This window comes from Melanostigma gelatinosum, assembly GCF_949748355.1.
Source record: "Melanostigma gelatinosum genome assembly, chromosome: 7".
Taxonomy (NCBI): Eukaryota; Metazoa; Chordata; class Actinopteri; order Perciformes; family Zoarcidae; genus Melanostigma; species Melanostigma gelatinosum.
This window is the reverse complement of record NC_136640.1, coordinates 17,793,614-17,813,388: the sequence shown is the minus strand read 5'-3', so window position 1 is coordinate 17,813,388 and position 19,775 is coordinate 17,793,614. Positions and strand designations below refer to the sequence as shown.

At 42.6% G+C, this 19,775-nt stretch overlaps 2 protein-coding genes across 2 annotated transcripts; both read right to left on the bottom strand.

Annotated features, from left to right (window-relative positions):
• Positions 1 to 9,520: 9,520 nt before the first annotated feature.
• LOC306779676 (olfactory receptor 52B2-like) lies at positions 9,521 to 10,477 on the bottom strand (the record flags this gene model as incomplete). Its single annotated transcript, XM_079271653.1, has 1 exon — positions 9,521 to 10,477. The coding sequence occupies one exon, from the start codon at positions 10,475 to 10,477 to the stop codon at positions 9,521 to 9,523; it is 957 nt and encodes a 318-aa protein (XP_079127779.1).
• A 2,103-nt stretch (positions 10,478 to 12,580) lies between these two features.
• LOC306779675 (olfactory receptor 52B2-like) lies at positions 12,581 to 13,522 on the bottom strand (the record flags this gene model as incomplete). Its single annotated transcript, XM_079271652.1, has 1 exon — positions 12,581 to 13,522. The coding sequence occupies one exon, from the start codon at positions 13,520 to 13,522 to the stop codon at positions 12,581 to 12,583; it is 942 nt and encodes a 313-aa protein (XP_079127778.1).
• Positions 13,523 to 19,775: the final 6,253 nt, after the last annotated feature.

Genomic DNA, 19,775 nt, shown 5'->3' with positions numbered 1-19,775 from the left:
GTCATCAGTAAACAGAGTTAAAATACAACTAAATTCAGGACTTAGGAGTCTGAATCTTGAAGGAACTGGTGTTGCTAGGGGTCTAGATCCTAAACACACAATACAATCTGTACTTCTGACTTGAAGCCGTATATTGTACCCACCATAAATTCCCATCTGCCATTCCAGTTTCCACCCCTTACCTCATTCTCTGCGTCAGTCGTATGTCGAACCTGGTCTTTTTGACAGGCTTAACAATAATCCTAATGAGCCCTTGTGGGGCAGGACTATCAGTAGTTGCCTTTCCCTGTACTACGTAAAGTCCTCAGTCAGTCAATTTTGGGTCTGTTAAGGTAAGTCTTAAAGGATTACATCTACCCACCCCCTTTGTACACATCACAGGCATAATATGATAACAGCTTCCCATACTTATTTGTGGCGGGCCCACACTGGTCAGTTATGATGCACAAGGTTTTGGACATCCACCCGTAGGTGTGTTCATACCTGGGACAGGAAACTACTTCACAGAAGTCGAACTGGACCGTTGATGTTGTGCCTTCTTTGAACGTAAGAGTGAGGGTTACATTTTCATAGGTGAGTGTCGTCAGAGAAGCCTCTCTACGTGGTCTGAGATCGGTTTGATTAGTTACTGAGGCTAAATTTCGAATCCTGATGTAGTCATGCATGTGTTCTGGTTCCTGTCTGTGGTTATAACATTCCCCATACTAAGAGGGAAACTACTGAAATCAGGACGAAAGTAATTACAGACTTCCATAACCTACTGAAGCTAGAGTCTCCCAATGGAAGGCCTCGCTTAAACTGTGGGGGAAACGTCATTGTCAGTACTGTCTAAACCCTCTTTTGAGGTGTCTTTAACTTCAAATTTTGCCTGTCTGATGTTCAATCCTGTCTCTACGAGTGTCTCACTCGTTACCTTCGCTGCTGCACAGTGAGTGAGGTGGTGCCAAGTCGCTCCCATTTTACCTTTTCTGCATGTGAGGTTGCCAATACTACCTCCCATGGACTTGTCCACCTTGGTTCACTCCACCTGCGCTTGTGGACTCTTATCCACACCAGACTGCCTGGTGACACGTCAGCCTGCTTCCTTTCGTCAGCTGCTGCTTCTGCGTTTGTCACCTGAGAAAACAAAACTCGGCTCATGTTAGTTAGAGCTCCCGTATATTTCTCAATTTCTAGAGTTAGCAAGTCTAGGCTAAGACCTATCACTGAGTTAGAGGACTTGGATTGTGCTGTATTTAAATTCAAAGTTGTGGTTTATCATGACGTTATTAAATCTCAAAAATTGTGAGTAGCACCTTTACTGAAAACTATTCTAAATGTGGATCTACAAAAAAGTTTGACACCTTACCATAAATGTTTGACACCTTACCATATCCCCCCTTCACCTCGATATCTCTGCTGTAAGGGATCACATGGCAACCATCTATGTATCTTGGCTATACACTGAACCTCCCCATGGTCCTGGTGACAGCATGGGCATCTGTTGATGTCTCATGGGAGGAGGTCCAGATGGACCTGGTCGTAGGTACTGCTGATGTTGTGGTGGGAACGGAGCATGTTGTGGTGCTGCACTGAGCTGTCTTCCTCTTCTTTTATGTGGGCAATCTCTCACCCAATGACCTTCTCTCCCACATACGTAGCACACTCCTTTACTTACACGACCCCCATGCCCCCCTTTATCGTTACCTCTCCCTCTGTTGGATGCACCACTTCTGCATCGTGGTGGAGGCTGATGGTACACCACCGTGGGGGCTGGTACTACTGGATTTTTTTGCTGCTGGGCTTCTGCTGCTATCATGTTTCTTGGCCTGAACTTTTCTATTTAATTCTCTGTCGACCTCTGCTACATTGCAGTTTCAGCAGTCGCCGCTGCATTCTCTCTATGTCTCCATGGCACAAACTCAGCTTGTCCGTTGGATTTTACCAGCTCTCCTACTTCCCTTTTCTGCCTCGTTAATGTAAACATTATGCAGCCTAGGAGTGTTCAAATGTGTGTATTGAATGTGCACACTTGTCATCACATGAATCAAAGTCAACTCACCCTCTGTGCTGTATTGTGTGCGATCGTTGACTCCAAAACTGGGATCCACTGCTTCACTTCCCAGATCTGGATCCACTCAACCACGCACCTTGACTAAAACAAACACAAAACTGCCAAATGTTCAGCAGTAAATGTTAGCATACGTCTGTAGTGTAAGAGAGGTCAACGATCTCTCAAATATGTTTGCGCCGTCCGTGTCAAAATTGATTCTTAGGAACGATGTAAAATAGTAAATGTACCAAAATTAGTCAATACTGGATATGTGAAGGAATCTCGAATCCAAAATTGAAGTTAGAATTCCGAAATCAAACTCAACATCTAAATCAGAATCAAAATCACAATCCAGTTCCAAATCAGAATTCGAAAGGTTTAAAATTGGAAGTAAAATGAAATTAAAAAACAATGAATAATTAATCAATTAAATATTAAATTCAACTTTAAAAAATCAATAACTGTGTTCAAAGATATTCAATCAGAAATACCAATGCAAGTCAAACTGTTGAACTGCACTTACACTCTGGTCTGCAAAATAATGAATCACAATTAAGTTCAAGAATTGAAGGAGCACAACTGAAACCATTAATCTTTGTTAAAACGCTGAATTAAAACCAAAGTCAACAACTAAAGTTATAATGCTTAATTAAAACTAAGGTCAGGATATAAGCTCACAGCTCTTAGACAATGAATCTCTGAAAAATTCACAGATTCTAAACTTATTTACGATTATCTAGCAGTTACTCCTCCTAGCAGCTAGTTGGTTTTCTGGCGTTGTATCCTTCTTCTTCTCTCTTCTCGCAGACCGGAAGTTATCCTGAAACTGGCTGTTTTGGTAACGGATATGCTAACCGCTATGCTAATGCAAAAACGGAGCTTCTAATAAAGCATACGCACACACAAGTTTCACCAAAATCCCACACTTTAATTCCACTGGTACGCCCTCTGTCTCCTCTCACACTCTACTGGTTATTTTATTTTATAAGCACGTTTATTTTACATACAGAGTACCGCAAAACCGGAGCTACACGTAGCTAGCGTTAGCTCCTCACAGCGCGGCTACAGATTATGCAATGTTATTCATCATTTTAAACGTATTTCCACGCTGCTAAAACACAGACTGGTCACACGTATTATTGGACTTATTGTCCGGTTTTATTAAACCTTAAATCCTCCGGTTAACAGGCTATTAGCTCCTCCAGACCTGAGTTCATTGTTACGTTTGATCACGAGTTATAAACTTCCAGCGTCACACCACTCTCCTCAGTCAGTCTAGTTTCCCCAAAAGCCCATTATTCTACGTCTTCTGAATCATCCACACGATCCTCTATTTTTGCACGGCCAAAGCAAGCAAGAGTGACTTCCAGGAGCCGCAGCCTCAGAAGCTAACTCCCGCTAGCCTAGCTTCTCTAAACAGCGTATGCTCAAGGCCCAAAACTCGTGGTCTAAACCCGCAAAGGATTGCACCCCTAAGCCGGAATGCCACGATATTTCAGTTCGCCAAGCTACATACCTGCTTTTGAACTAGTTGTCAACACAAACCCAAAAATGCACCGGCCGAGCCAGAGTGTCTCAGTATGTGCAAAATTAGTCCGCTTTAGCCAACAGCTGTTTGATACCAATGTGATGATTTAATTACAGCGCTGTCTGCCTTTAATTGCTTTATTCTTAGGATCCTTATACACTGGACTAGTCCCTTAGTTCACCATACTTCAGACAGTAAATCGTAACTTACCTCAGTGGAACGAGGCCTCCTCGTGGAACGTCCTCACCGGCAACGCAGAGCTAGCCGTTAGCAACACTTAGCCAAGCAGAAATTCCCCTAAATGTCCTAAAAGCTACCTCACAGATTTCATGAAACGGCTCTGCCTACCGATATTATGGGCCCAGGATGTCTGCTTGACCAACGCTGCCTTCAGCACACGCAGCGATGCCGGTAAGAATGTCCCTTCGTGGGTTTGCCAAATTTGTTGAGGGAGAAATCTCCTCACAATGAAATGGAGCAGGCCAGCACACGTGGACTGATAGCTTTTCAGACACACGGCGCTAAAAACGTTACCGAAACTGATTTACAATTATAAGGAATTTAATTCCACTGATGCAAGTACGATTACAGTTAAACATTGGAGTACATACTCCTATGAAATATTAAAACAATAAAACCCCATTTGCAAAAACCTCTCTCAGCTCCTCAGGTGAAAAACACGTCCGTCGTCCGAGGGCCATCACACGAGAGAGGAAAAAAGTCTTGAAATTAAACCTCCCACCTCTGTTCGAAACACCTCCTCTTCCATTTATCCCGATTCCTATTGGCTAACTTCCAGGAGTGTATTCGCCTGTCTGCCCCTGAGTCTACTAACACATTCAATGACTGTCAGTTACGTTTTAACCCCTTCTATAATAATCCTTCAGTATGAAAGTTAAACTTCTGCAACTTGGCAGAAGCTTCAGGTCTTTTAGCTACTATTCCTACATCACTTTATGTGTATCTTAATTATGCATTCCCAAAACCCTTATGATTATGACTAATTATGAATAATTAATTATGAATTATTAAACACTTTTATTATATCTACTAACGACAGTTTTTTGCTCAAATTTCTTACAGACTGCAGATGACGCTGAGGGATTCCAGAGACAAGATTATCAGTAATGCTGCACTGCCCCTAGCAACTGGGCGGAAGTGGAAACCATCCAATGCTGTGCAGCAAGCAACATCAACCCTGAGGCACAAAGACATCGTGGGGCAAGTTCAGCAGGGAAGAGGACGCCTCGGCCTGACGGCAAGTGAACCAACTTGGCGAAAGGCCACAACATCAGAACGGAGGAAATTGGTGGTCGAGGAGGTAGCTTTATCATCAGAGCTACTTATGATGTGCGTCCATCACCAAAGAATCTCCATGTTATGATGTGGGGTGTTTCACGGACCCAAATGCAGACTCAGACAGCAAAGTTCAATTTCAAAACCAAGGTTCGTTTATTTCTCTCAGTCAAGGGAAAAAACAGGAAATGGACAAAGTCAATAGGAGGCGTCTCCACGCCTCCGCCCGGTTCCAAGCCGGAGAGGGACTAATCCTGTGGAGCGGCAGACGAAGCCAACAGGCAAACTGTCAAACGTCACTACGGAGGCGCGTCCTCACGTTCCGCTCGAATCCTTAGCCGGGAAGAGCCCGGTCCGCGTCCGCGGCTGGCAGGCAGGCTGGATCGTCTGTGTGACACCCGAGGCTCGGCACAGGAACGCCAAGACTAAACAGTTGATCTCCGAGGAACGAACTGGAAGGTTTCTACGTACAGGTGAAAACCCGAGGCTCGACACTGTACGGCAGGCAGGTTGAAGAAACGAGAGACAACGTTAGTAACAGGTCTTCAGAGAGTGAACAGCGGGACTACTCACGGGTCGGAATACCAGGTAGGTAAACGGACGGACTGACAACTGGGATGAGAGTGACAGGAGTATTTATTTCAGCTGGAAGCGATCACCGGAGATGAGGCACAACTGTGCCTACTGAGAGAGGCGTGGCAGTGGGCGGGACTCCTAGGAGGACACTACTGAGGGAAATACAGCAGAGTTAGACACAAATCCTCACACTCCATCAGTGGTATGGCGAAGACCCAACCTGTGCCCTCTGCCCAACTCCAGCGACTCTCAAACACATCATGGTAAGCTGCAAGACCAGCCTCACGCAAGGCAGATATACCTGGTGGCACAACCAGGTCCTCAAAAGCCTGGCATCAGCGATTGACATCAAGCGGTGTGCGACCAACTCCTTACCCCCGAGAGTAGCCAATTCCCTGAAGGCAACAGCATTTGTCCGAGAAGGACAAAAAGCCCGCAAACATCCTTCCACCAAGCGAGAAACGGGACAATTAATCATGGCCCGTGACTGGAAGATGCTGGTCGACATCGGCCAGCAATTGATCTTTCCTCCAGAGATTGCTGCCACCAACCTCAGGCCAGACCTGGTACTCTGGTCCCCTTCACTGAAGACTGTGTACATCATAGAGCTCACAGTCCCATGGGTGAACGCGTTTGAAGAGGCCGCTGTACGTAAGAAGCTACGCTATGCAGAGCTTGCAGCAGAAGCAAAGCAGCGTGGCTGGAACACAAACAACTGTCCAGTGGAAGTGGGATGCAGAGGATTTGTGGCTTCTTCGACCATCAGACTGCTGAAAGAGCTGGGAAGCCACGGTCAGGCTCTGCGGCAGACCATCAAGGCAGTCTCAGAGGCGGCTGAAAGAAGCAGCCAGTGGATTTGGATCAAGCGGAATGACCCGTGCCGGGCTCCAAATATGTCAGCATAACCCACTTGAGAATCCCCACCTGTTGACCATTCAGGCGTCTACCATTCTCAATGTTGTCAAGTTTGAGACAGTTGGGCACGGCACACAAGCTGAGGGCTGATCATCCTGCAGCTGGCCGCCCTTGGGGAGGGTGTATAGTGTTAAATGGCCGAAACACTCAATGACACAAGGGAACATTACTGATGATGTGTTCTGGGCCCAACTGTCCCAAAATTCTACAACATAAACCAAACCAAGATACACCCCACACAAGCTGGAAACCCCCACTTGTAGATCGTCAACCACTCAAAACAAGGTTAATTTCCTGGAAGTGCTCACCACCTTGGCACAAAGGACAGACAAACATCATGTCCTGTGGTTTTTGATTCTGTTGATTTTGAAACATAATGAATAAAGTAAATCCTTAGGCTATTTACTCATGATGTATTGTACATCGGCTCTTTTTTAGGTTTGCCATATGCCAAACTGAATAAACATATGACCATTCTAAGAAGTATTTTTCTTTTTCCAAAAATCCTTTTTCCATACCTTCAATCTTGGAACTTGATATAACAAAACATAGTGTTTTGAGCTTTGACCGCAAATATGCAGACTTCCACAACGTGGCATTCAAGATCAGCAGGAGCCTAAATAAGGACAGCACCAACTTCACTGTATCAAAGAATGGAGGAAACACTTAAATATATGTATCTCTGGATTCTAGGACTTATGTAACTCTACACATCACCAGACTGTGATTTGGGTCAAATGAATAAATAATGCATGGAAAATGATCAGAGAGGATGGGGATACCAGGAAATGTTTACATTTCAATCTACTTTGCAGGATAGGTAACTGACATACTATGTTTCAGTCTAATCTTCAGTATGTACGCTTGCATGTTTGGTGTGAAACTGACGTTCTCTGTATGCATGAGTCTAAGGACAGACTAAGCTTTGGGCTAACAGCAGAGTTCATTGTTTGCTTTGTTTGTTTGTTTTTTTGCAATGGTTACAGACTACAGTACTGTTCTCTGAGTAAATGATCAGAGAACTCAGGTAATACCGCTGCATCTTCTTCCTGTGAGGCATTGCATTAGGTGTGAAAAATGCTGATGGAGGAGCAGGTAAAAAGGGGACAAAAAAGTATGTCTGGTGGAGTTAGAAGACTGTTGTGCTCCTGTTAAAAAGTGTCGGGGTCACACTGCTCAGGGCTGCTGGACACATGTTCCTTGCTCGAAAGTAACACGGAAGACAATCATTCTTTCTTCCATAGTGAAACTTGAGACTGTCACCGGTGAGGCGTCTCCCATCGCAGGGAGTCGCTGAGATTTTCATGGCCCTCAGACTTTACCAACAGAAATAAAGGTTGTCTTAGCCTTAAATACCAATGATACAGTTTTATATACAGAAAGAAAACGACACTTATTACCACTTATTTTCACAGTCTTACATTTAAAACTACATTTGGAGCTTCAAATATAACAGTCGGGGCTTAAGCCCCAGAAAAATGACCTGGCAACGCCACTGGATGAGTATACAGTATATTTAGACCTACTGTTATTTAGAAAGAAATGTTCCTCATTGAATACCGTTTCCATCATCACTTCATTTACAGTATTTTCTGTTTACAAAATGGTTCAGTCTGCCAAAGGAATTAGAGCAGGATTGCAAATAAAGAAAATATTGTACAGTAAGGATCTGCATTCTTTTCATTTTTTTTCTCCTCCCTCAGATTCTTTGTTTATAAAATTATAGTTGACTGTATGTATTTGGTTTTCATCTAACTATGAAATAGGACATCATGAAAGTTAAATTGTTTTTGTGTTGTTGGTTTTGCTGTTTTTTAAATTATTTGTTTTCAATAAATGAAAACCATGAAATACGTATGTTTTAGAATATTTGATTTTCATTAATGGACCACACAGCAAACATCTGTACACATTGTATATATTTTGAAGTGCATAATAAGTACATACAAATGTGAACACTTCTCTAGAGCAAACATATGCTCTAAAGACATATTTCAGTGCTGAAAGGATGCGTCATTGTTGTGATTCATTTCCACAGTCTTTCTTTCAAAATGAGCTCCTGTCATCGTATTCCTCATCGTCTATTTCCATGACATACAGTAGAACTCGCCAGAAGAGAAATGCTCTTAAACATACAGTATGGTAAGGCTCATAAACATATCTTAACATGGATATTAGAACCTTAACCATTCACAAAGCATGTAATCCTCAAATGGATAAAAGGATATGTAAAGAATATTTGACATAATTCTCTATAAAGACTCTTTTGGGCTAAAGATTAAGTTATACTGGATTTGAAAGTCAATATTTGTTCAGGATGAATGTAAAATATTTCATATGAAACCCCAAAGCTTTGTTGAAAGGTTTAAATGAATTATGGAAAACCATGAAATATGTGTTAGAATGATTTTATTTGATTAATGGACCACACATCAAACATCTGTACAACTTGTATATATTTTGGACTCTGCAATAATTACAGTGTGATTATTGGATGTAAAATAATTTGCAGACATATGGAGTGCATGATAGGTAAGAAAACATGTGGACACATCTAGCAAACAATATTGAGACATACAATCAAATAAGAACAAGTAAAGACTAAATGCATGAGACCGTTTCACAAAAGGCTTCAAATGAAAATGTGGTGAATGGTGAATTAAGTATTTCCTGCTAAACTATGTGCGGTATGATACTAACATCTCCATTGTACTTAAACAACACAAAGTGCTGTACACCCCAATAGAGACAATCAAGATAATATCGCAATAAAATCTTTTTTTTCAAACTTGTAACAACAAGAAAAAGTCAAGTAGCATATTTGTGTAATTGCAGAAAGATGCACATATTTTCATTAGTCTTAGCATCATCACATGCAATGCCAATGTGCTCCTATCCCAACACTCTTTAAGCCTGACTCTGTTCACAAAAATATATCATCAAAAATATCCAGAGTAAAGCTTCCTGTCCTACGGTATAAAACGGCATTTTTTATATGGCAGCAGTGTTTCCACATGAAAAAAAACAGTCAAAAGTGCCTTCAGGTTGTGTTCAAGTTCATGGACTTGTGCTCTTTCATGCATATTGATATTGTTTACATTATCAGAGAGACTACCGGGGTTAACAGTGTTATGAATTTCCTTGCTGCTCAATAAGGCAAAATGTCAGCGCTGTTAACCCACTTTTGTAAAGATGTTGACTGACACTCTGTTTTTTAAGAGTGTCAGAAGAGTGTTTCGTATTTCACTTGTATACAGACCGTACACAATTGGATTCAGAAGCGGAGGCACAAGAAATATCAGCATGCCCATAATCTTTTGCAAGTCCGCTGAGACATTTTTGAACCTGTGAGATAAAATTGTGAACATTCCCACGATCTCAAATATGATCAATATGAGCAACTGTGCAACACACGTGTTGACAGCTTTTGTTTTTACTTCAGACCTCCTTGTAACCACACATGCGATCAGAATCTTCACGTAAGAAAATGCCTGAATGGACACACTGACAGCTTGCATGACAGCCGTGTTAAATAATCCTATGATATTGTTGACCGTCGTGTTTCCGCACGTGAGCTTCAGAAGAGATGGGTTGTCGCAGAACACATTCATGATCACAGACTTACACCTGGGAAGCCTTGTCTGTAAAGAGAACAATGACACAATCAAGGCAAAGTCAAGACCCCAAACTAGAGAGATAATACAAAGGACAACTCTGGGGGTCATGACAGAGCTGTAGCGCAACGGCATGCAGATGGCAGCATAACGATCAAAAGACATTGCTGCAAGAATAAACAAAACTGCGCCACCGTACATGTGGAGCAGGAACGCTTGTAAAACACAGAGAGGATAGTACACCTTGTTTGTCTCTGTAACGATGTCTGAAAGCACTTTAGGTAACATTGCAGTTATGCCTATCAAGTCATTGAGGGGAAGACTAAGCAGGATGAAATACATGGGCTTGTGAAGGTTCCTCTTCAGAATGATCAAACTCAACAAGGTCAGGTTGCAAAAAATGCTAAAGAAATAAATCGCAATACCAAATAAAAATATGGGATACTTTCCTCCAGGTGGAATAACAAATGTGTTGAGGGTTAACTCAGAGCTGAACCAAAAAGATTTGTTCTCCATTATTTTTCTCCGCTTACTGTAGATTAATAAGAAATAAATGGAGGAAATGTCGTTCGTAGAAATTGCATCTAAAGCAGTCAGAATGAACTGTTGAGAACTGCCCTGCCCATCCTACTTTATTTAATGTTTCCAGAGCCATAACTTGTTTACGTCACTTGTGCCTCTGGGATTGTCATTGGCTTTCCAATAATGAACACAGTACTTCTGTAGAAATGTTGACCAGAGATGTGTCTAAAGAGGTGGCCTGTAGGCCTACGTGTATATCCCTCTCGGCCTGTAGATGGTGGCAAAAAACACACTGGCACGAAAATGAAAACCTTTATAAAGACAAACTATTGAAACACAGAATCTTCATTAAATCCTCTTAGTTTGTTCCCCAGAAATAATGAGTAGTGAGATTGCTTTTCTAATATATTAGTTTTATGCCCAAATTATATATAAATATGTGTGTCCTCAAATGACTTGGAGTTATGGTACTACAGCAGAAAGAAATAAAGTTATGTATTGTTGTAGCTCATAGTGTTTTAGTGTGTTGATGTTGTCTTTTTATAGTCTGATTTTGTGAACCGTGGCTGCAGAACACAAACTGAGTATTGCATTGTCTTTCTGTCTGTCAGGATGTCATTGATCATATGTAGGAAGAATGCTGAGGAGCCTATAAGGTCGTTGATGGGAAGGTTCAGCAGAATTAGGTACATTGGCTTATGCAGAGATTTGCTCAGTACAATAGTGAGGATTAGTCTTTTTTTTTTTTAACCGTCTCTTGTGAGTCTTTGAACTTTATAGAAGAAAAATAAAATACATCACATATATCCTTTTAACATACATCAGATGAACAGCATCCTGATCCAGCTATATGTCTTCCTGCCCAGTGTGTCACAGCACTACAGAGATCCAGCAAATTTACAATTCTTTCTTCATATAATGAAGTATTAGATACAGTGTTTACATCTTTCAATATATATTTGTAGTCACACATATTCTGATCTGTCCACTTTGCCACACATATCGACATTATTTTGATCTCCCCATAACATCTCTATAATTGTTTGCACATCTTATTCCATATATTGACATTACTAATGATTTCATGTCAAATGAGAAATGTGTTCCAGAATGAAACCCTCAACTTGCGATTGTGGCCCTTTTATTTCCTCCTTGTTGAGGAAAAACACATTTAATTCCTTTGAGAAACACTGCCGATTATCTATCTTCCTTTTTATTTGAGGAAATTACTCAATTCTATCATTTGGAGATTATGAGGAGAAAACAACAAAGAGTAAGTAAAGGAGTTAAACAGTGTTTGTTTCTTGACAATTGATGGTGATTAATTGTATTTGTTCATGCAAACAGCTGTGGAATTAAATACAATTTGGTCAACACAGTGCAAGTTGTTAATATATACTTTTATTGCAATGTCAAGGAAAACATGACCACAATCAGAATCATATTGTTTTAATTTCCTCATCAGTAGTCCACCTTACAGTCTACATACATACAATGTACTCAGTGTTGAGACATGCACACAGTTTACACACTTGCTACTGAATTATTTGAAATGGAGCAGAATATTTATTTTTGCATTTCAATACATTTTCACTGCATGTATTTGGTCAGTGCAAGTGCATTCGTACCTGCAGTGAGATACGTTTGCTTTTAGTTTTTGCAACGTTGTAACTTTCAGTCAAACATATTACATTATGTATATCTGTCAGCAGTTTTTAAATGACCTGTGATTCACTCGATTGTGCTCAGCGGATGTCATTTTCCTTACCCTTTATTAAAACAGTTTACAGTCTACAGTTTCAACCTTCAGATGAGCAATGATCCAGGCTGTTAATCTGTAACCTGTGAAGTGCTGATAAACACATACGAACATTCACATGGACAATAAATAGAGAAACGCACAACATATGCATAAGACAAATAATCAACAGGCACGGAGATGTGTAACTTCTCAGTAGTGCTGTAATACACGGCATGTTGTTGCTAGTGGAGCCTTCATTTAAAGGGGATTCTGAAATCATTGTTTGTTTAGGCGACATAATATATGACGCAAGTGCATGACTCCTCTAATCATGTCGAATTACAATAGAAAACTGGTTACAACTTAGACAAACAAATATTTCTTTTTAGGAACATCACTAGGCTCCGCTTCAGTTCTGTTGTTTTCAGTCCATAAATAATCGGGTCCAAGAAAGGGGGAAACAATAAGATTGATATACCAAGAACCCTTCTAATGTACGGCGATGCACTCTGAATGCGATGAGTAATGAGTGTAAAGGCAATATTAATTTGAAAGGTTAGGAAAACAACTAAATGTGTACCACATGTCTGAAAGGCTTTTTTCCGGGCATCGGGGTGATTAGTCATGACACATGTACGCAAAATCTGTGCATATGTGTAGGCTATTATTGACAGTGGTCCGCCCTGGAGTAAGACGAGAGTAAACAACCCATAGTAGTTGTTTATTCTGGTGTCCTCACAGATCAGTTTGGTCAATGATGGATTGTTACAGAACAAATCCACTATATTTGTCCTGCAAATTTTGAACCGTGTAAGCAACAAAATCAGAGTGACCATCATTGAGAAATTTATAAACCATATTAAAAAAATAATTATGATGACTTTTTTTGGACTCATGATAGCATTATACCTCAAAGGACAACATATAGCGATGTACCTGTCGTATGCCATGGCACTCAAGATCAGCAAGTTTCCTGTGCCATAAAAATGAATCAGAAAAGCCTGAGTGATGCATGCAGAATGGGAAATCACTCTGTTCTGTATCACAATGCTGTAAAGAAGATGAGGGAAAAAAGCTGTGGCTCCCAACATGTCACTAATGGGCAAGTTGAACAGGAGCATAAACATGGGCTTGTGTAGATTTTTACTTACAGCAATAGTTGACAGTACACACAAGTTGCAAAAGACAATAATAAGATAGGTGAGTGTGGCCAATAAAAACACTGGATAAATATGAGTAGCACTTATGCCCAATGGTACCAGTGTGAGTAAGTCCATATAAGATGCATTTTTAGACATCGTTATACCGGCTTTATGATGCTGTTGCCTTCAAAATTGAAAAAAAGCGTACTCTCACCTGAAAGAAATGTTTTTCTTAACAAGCTATTTTGAAATAAGGGCTATGCATTGATTCAAATGTGCTGCTGGTTGTATACTTGTTGCAGTACATTCTATGATCCTCACCTGTACTGCGCTATAAGGCACAATATAAAAGACTCTGTTATTTATTGCCACTACTTCAAATACAAAGATGACTCATGGGGTTAGAACAGAATACGTCAGGTGATGCAATTGTTGAAAACAAACTGACATCATGACAGAAGGAAAAGTTCAAACAACGTAGTTGTCTGTGCAACATAATTAATCTTAACACTTTTTTAATCAGCTGTCCCCTGCCTTATGTAAGATATGCCTACATGTTCTATATATTTGGAATTTATATTTCTTGTCCTGTGTTTTTTGATTCTGACCATCTGGATTCGTCCAGTGACTGCTGTGAAAGGACAGCTGACAACATGGGAAAGACCGAGTGACAGCTTGGAGAGACAGCTGACTGGAGGGAACAGACCCCAATGGGGCTGTCATGGGCTAGCTACCCATGGCAGCAGTCCCCAACGCTGGTTCAGTTAGTTGGAGACACCTGCTAAATGCTACGACAAGTAAACAAAGGAACATACCCCTAGAGCCTGTGAGAGCGGGGGCGCAAGATGGCTCACATACTGACAACACGGTAACAGACCTAGGAACGGAAACGACTACGCACAAAGAGAGCACGACACATGCAACAACCACAACAGCAGCAGGACACAAGCTTCAGGTGTGCATTTGTGGTTGGGAGAAAGTAACATCAGCATTAGGCCTGAAGATCCACCAAGGGAGGAAAAAAGTGTTTGAGAGAGCAGAGATATGGGCCTCGCATTGACCAGTACTTCTTACGAAGCAACCAGTCAAATCAGTCGAATGAAGCACAGCGACGGGACACAAACCAAAGTTCGCAGAGCATCAGCACCCCTGTCACTGAGGAGGGAAATACAAGCACAGAAATGTCGGTGGAATGGCCCACCCAACCACAGAGACCTCCAATGGAGAAAAAGATCAAAGGGCACAAACCTGGTGTGAAGTGGCCCAAAGCTGTTGAAAAAAAAGAGTGGGAAACCATCAACAATGATCTATCCAAAATTTTGGAGCAGCAAGTGGGCACTACAACTAGAAAGCTAGAAAAGATGGGCGACATTATCTGTAACTATGGAGAGGAGCGCTTTGGGGTTAACAAAGTGAGAAGCAGGAAAACAGTACCAGCACCAGCCAAGTCCAGGAGACAACAAGAAATGGACAAGCTAGTCAGAGAAAGGAGACAGATGAAAAAGCTGTGGAAGAAAGCCTCTGACACAGAGAGAGAAGGCCTTGAACAACTCCAAGCGGACATCAAGAGACGACTGGCAACTTTGCGAAGAGCAGAGAACTTGGGGAAACTCCGAAGAAAGAGGGAAAAACAAGAACACTGTTCTACAAAGATCCTTTCAAGTTCGTCAAAGACCTCTTCGCAAAGGAAAAAAGCAGAACTTTGAAAACATCTAAGCAGGAACTAGAAGAACATCTAGAAAAGGTACACCATGACAGGAGAAAGCATGAGCAGATGATCATCCCATATGACATCCCACCAATTAAACCTCCAGCTGTCAACCTGGACACTAGCCCTCCAAAATGGAGCGAAGTAGAGAACACAGTCCGGCGGGCAAGAGCAGCATCTGCTCCTGGGCCTAATGGAGTACCATACAAGCTCTACAAGAATGCACCGGACGTCCTACGCTTTCTTTGGAGGCTCATGAGGATAGTGTGGCAGAAACAAATAATACCCAAGGCATGGAGAAGGGCTGGAGGTGTGCTAATACCAAAAGAGAAAGATGCATCAGACATTTGTTGTGGAATATTTCTATGAATAGTCGGGAGAAGAGTGTAAAATGTTTCTTATCAATGTCAAATGAGTCTGGATGAACGATCAAAGTTGTAATAGTCAATTTATTTGCTTGCAAGCAAAGAGAACACAGTCTCACAGATACATCACCGTCCTCTGTAAGAGGTGCTCTGACGACACATTTAAATGCACGGACATTTATACTAAGCTAGCATGCTGTTACCTTGGTTTGCAAAGAAGAATAAACAAAAGAAGATAGAAGATAATAAAAGATGTCAAGGCAGATGTTTTTCTTTGAAGCATAGTGTCCTGTCTTTCCGATAACCTGAAGGTGCTTTTAAAGCCTGTTTACAAATCCCTTTGTTATCAGTTTGCCCCACAATAAACCATGGATACACCAAGCTAGGTGCGTCCTTTGATGTCACTGTGACCTGGTTAAAGAGTTAAGTCACAGTATTGCAGAGACGGAATAAGCCTGTGAATCATCACCCATCATATATGCCTAAAGAGGGTCATGCCCTTCAGCTGATGCCCATCAAGGGAAATCCCGCAATCATGACCCCTGTGTGTGTCCCCGTCTTTAAAGACAGAAACAATGCACAAGATAAGAATTCACAAGATAACAGATAACAAGACACCTGGATCCGAAATTTACTAGAATCATTTAGAAGACACAAGGTTTAGTGCCTGTTCTCCTAAAACTTACATTATTTAACCCTAAAGCAGTATACCGACATATTTTCCCATAACACATTGGTCAATTGCGGCCAATCAGCCTTCTGAACGTGGAGGGGAAATCTTTTTCAGCATAATATCACAGAGGCTGTCCACTTACCAAGAAAGGAACAAGTACATTGATACATCTGTACAGAAAGCAGGGATTTCAGGATTCTCTGGTTGCTTGGAGCACACAAGCATGATCTGGCATCAGATCTAAGCAGCTAAGAAGGACAAAAGAGACCACCATGTTGTATTCCTAGATCTGGCAAATGCGTTTGGTTCAGTTCCCCATGAACTTCTCTGGGAATATTTCAACTTTTTACATGTACCAGAGCTCATCACCACACTGGTTAAAACCTATTTCCAAGAGGCCTCAAAATGGGTGGTGGGTGGTGAACGAACAACGGCAGGGCTCCGTCTACCACCCATTCGCGCATATATGGACGATATGACAACACTGACCAATACTACAGCGTGCACCAAGCGGCTTCTTGGAAAGCTACAGGAGAACATCAAGTGGGCCCGCATGAAAATCAATCCAACCAAGTCTCGAAGTATCTCTGTTGTCAAGGGAATGCTTAAAGACACAAGGTTCTGTATTGGCGATGACCCACTACCAACAGTATCTGAGCAGCCTCTCAAAAGCCTGGGCAGATGGTACAATGCAAGCCTCAAGGACAAAGAGCAGGTGCAACAACTAAGGCAAGAAATTATCAACAACCTGGAGAACATCAATAAGGCCGCATTGCCTGGAAAACTGAAGCTCTGGTGCCTACAATTTGGACTCCTCCCTCGGACAATGTGGCCACTCACTGTCTATGAGGTCCCGATAACAACTGTGGAGAAGATGGAGCGAACCATCACCTCGTACGTGAAAAAGTGGCTCGGTGTCCCACGATGTCTAACTAACATCAGCCTCTATGGCAAAGGGGTCCTGGAACTACCTCTCACTAGTTTGACAGAAGAATACAAGTGTTCTAAAGTCAGACTGCAGATGACGCTGAGGGATTCCAGAGACAAGATTATCAGTAATGCTGCACTGCCCCTAGCAACTGGGCGGAAGTGGAAACCATCCAATGCTGTGCAGCAAGCAACATCAACCCTGAGGCACAAAGACATCGTGGGGCAAGTTCAGCAGGGAAGAGGACGCCTCGGCCTGACGGCAAGTGAACCAACTTGGCGAAAGGCCACAACATCAGAACGGAGGAAATTGGTGGTCGAGGAGGTAGCTTTATCATCAGAGCTACTTATGATGTGCGTCCATCACCAAAGAATCTCCATGTTATGATGTGGGGTGTTTCACGGACCCAAATGCAGACTCAGACAGCAAAGTTCAATTTCAAAACCAAGGTTCGTTTATTTCTCTCAGTCAAGGGAAAAAACAGGAAATGGACAAAGTCAATAGGAGGCGTCTCCACGCCTCCGCCCGGTTCCAAGCCGGAGAGGGACTAATCCTGTGGAGCGGCAGACGAAGCCGACAGGCAAACTGTCAAATGTCACTACGGAGGCGCGTCCTCACGTTCCGCTCGAATCCTTAGCCGGGAAGAGCCCGGTCCGCGTCCGCGGCTGGCAGGCAGGCTGGATCGTCTGTGTGACACCCGAGGCTCGGCACAGGAACGCCAAGACTAAACAGTTGATCTCCGAGGAACGAACTGGAAGGTTTCTACGTACAGGTGAAAACCCGAGGCTCGACACTGTACGGCAGGCAGGTTGAAGAAACGAGAGACAACGTTAGTAACAGGTCTTCAGAGAGTGAACAGCGGGACTACTCACGGGTCGGAATACCAGGTAGGTAAACGGACGGACTGACAACTGGGATGAGAGTGACAGGAGTATTTATTTCAGCTGGAAGCGATCACCGGAGATGAGGCACAACTGTGCCTACTGAGAGAGGCGTGGCAGTGGGCGGGACTCCTAGGAGGACACTACTGAGGGAAATACAGCAGAGTTAGACACAAATCCTCACACTCCATCAGTGGTATGGCGAAGACCCAACCTGTGCCCTCTGCCCAACTCCAGCGACTCTCAAACACATCATGGTAAGCTGCAAGACCAGCCTCACGCAAGGCAGATATACCTGGTGGCACAACCAGGTCCTCAAAAGCCTGGCATCAGCGATTGACATCAAGCGGTGTGCGACCAACTCCTTACCCCCGAGAGTAGCCAATTCCCTGAAGGCAACAGCATTTGTCCGAGAAGGACAAAAAGCCCGCAAACATCCTTCCACCAAGCGAGAAACGGGACAATTAATCATGGCCCGTGACTGGAAGATGCTGGTCGACATCGGCCAGCAATTGATCTTTCCTCCAGAGATTGCTGCCACCAACCTCAGGCCAGACCTGGTACTCTGGTCCCCTTCACTGAAGACTGTGTACATCATAGAGCTCACAGTCCCATGGGTGAACGCGTTTGAAGAGGCCTATGTACGTAAGAAGCTACGCTATGCAGAGCTTGCAGCAGAAGCAAAGCAGCGTGGCTGGAACACAAACAACTGTCCAGTGGAAGTGGGATGCAGAGGATTTGTGGCTTCTTCGACCATCAGACTGCTGAAAGAGCTGGGAAGCCACGGTCAGGCTCTGCGGCAGACCATCAAGGCAGTCTCAGAGGCGGCTGAAAGAAGCAGCCAGTGGATTTGGATCAAGCGGAATGACCCGTGCCGGGCTCCAAATATGTCAGCATAACCCACTTGAGAATCCCCACCTGTTGACCATTCAGGCGTCTACCATTCTCAATGTTGTCAAGTTTGAGACAGTTGGGCACGGCACACAAGCTGAGGGCTGATCATCCTGCAGCTGGCCGCCCTTGGGGAGGGTGTATAGTGTTAAATGGCCGAAACACTCAATTACACAAGGGAACATTACTGATGATGTGTTCTGGGCCCAACTGTCCCAAAATTCTACAACATAAACCAAACCAAGATACACCCCACACAAGCTGGAAACCCCCACTTGTAGATCGTCAACCACTCAAAACAAGGTTAATTTCCTGGAAGTGCTCACCACCTTGGCACAAAGGACAGACAAACATCATGTCCTGTGGTTTTTGATTCTGTTGATTTTGAAACATAATGAATAAAGTAAATCCTTAGGCTATTTACTCATGATGTATTGTACATCGGCTCTTTTTTAGGTTTGCCATATGCCAAACTGAATAAACATATGACCATTCTAAGAAGTATTTTTCTTTTTCCAAAAATCCTTTTTCCATACCTTCAATCTTGGAACTTGATATAACAAAACATAGTGTTTTGAGCTTTGACCGCAAATATGCAGACTTCCACAACGTGGCATTCAAGATCAGCAGGAGCCTAAATAAGGACAGCACCAACTTCACTGTATCAAAGAATGGAGGAAACACTTAAATCTATGTATCTCTGGATTTCAGGACTTATGTAACTCTACACATCACCAGACTGTGATTTGGGTAAAATGAATAAATAATGCATGGAAAATGATCAGAGAGGATGGGGATACCAGGAAATGTTTACATTTCAATATACTTTGCAGGATAGGTAACTGACAAACTATGTTTCAGTCTAATCTTCAGTATGTACGCTTGCATGTTTGGTGTGAAACTGACGTTCTCTGTATGCATGAGTCTAAGGACAGACTAAGCTTCGGGCTAACAGCAGAGTTC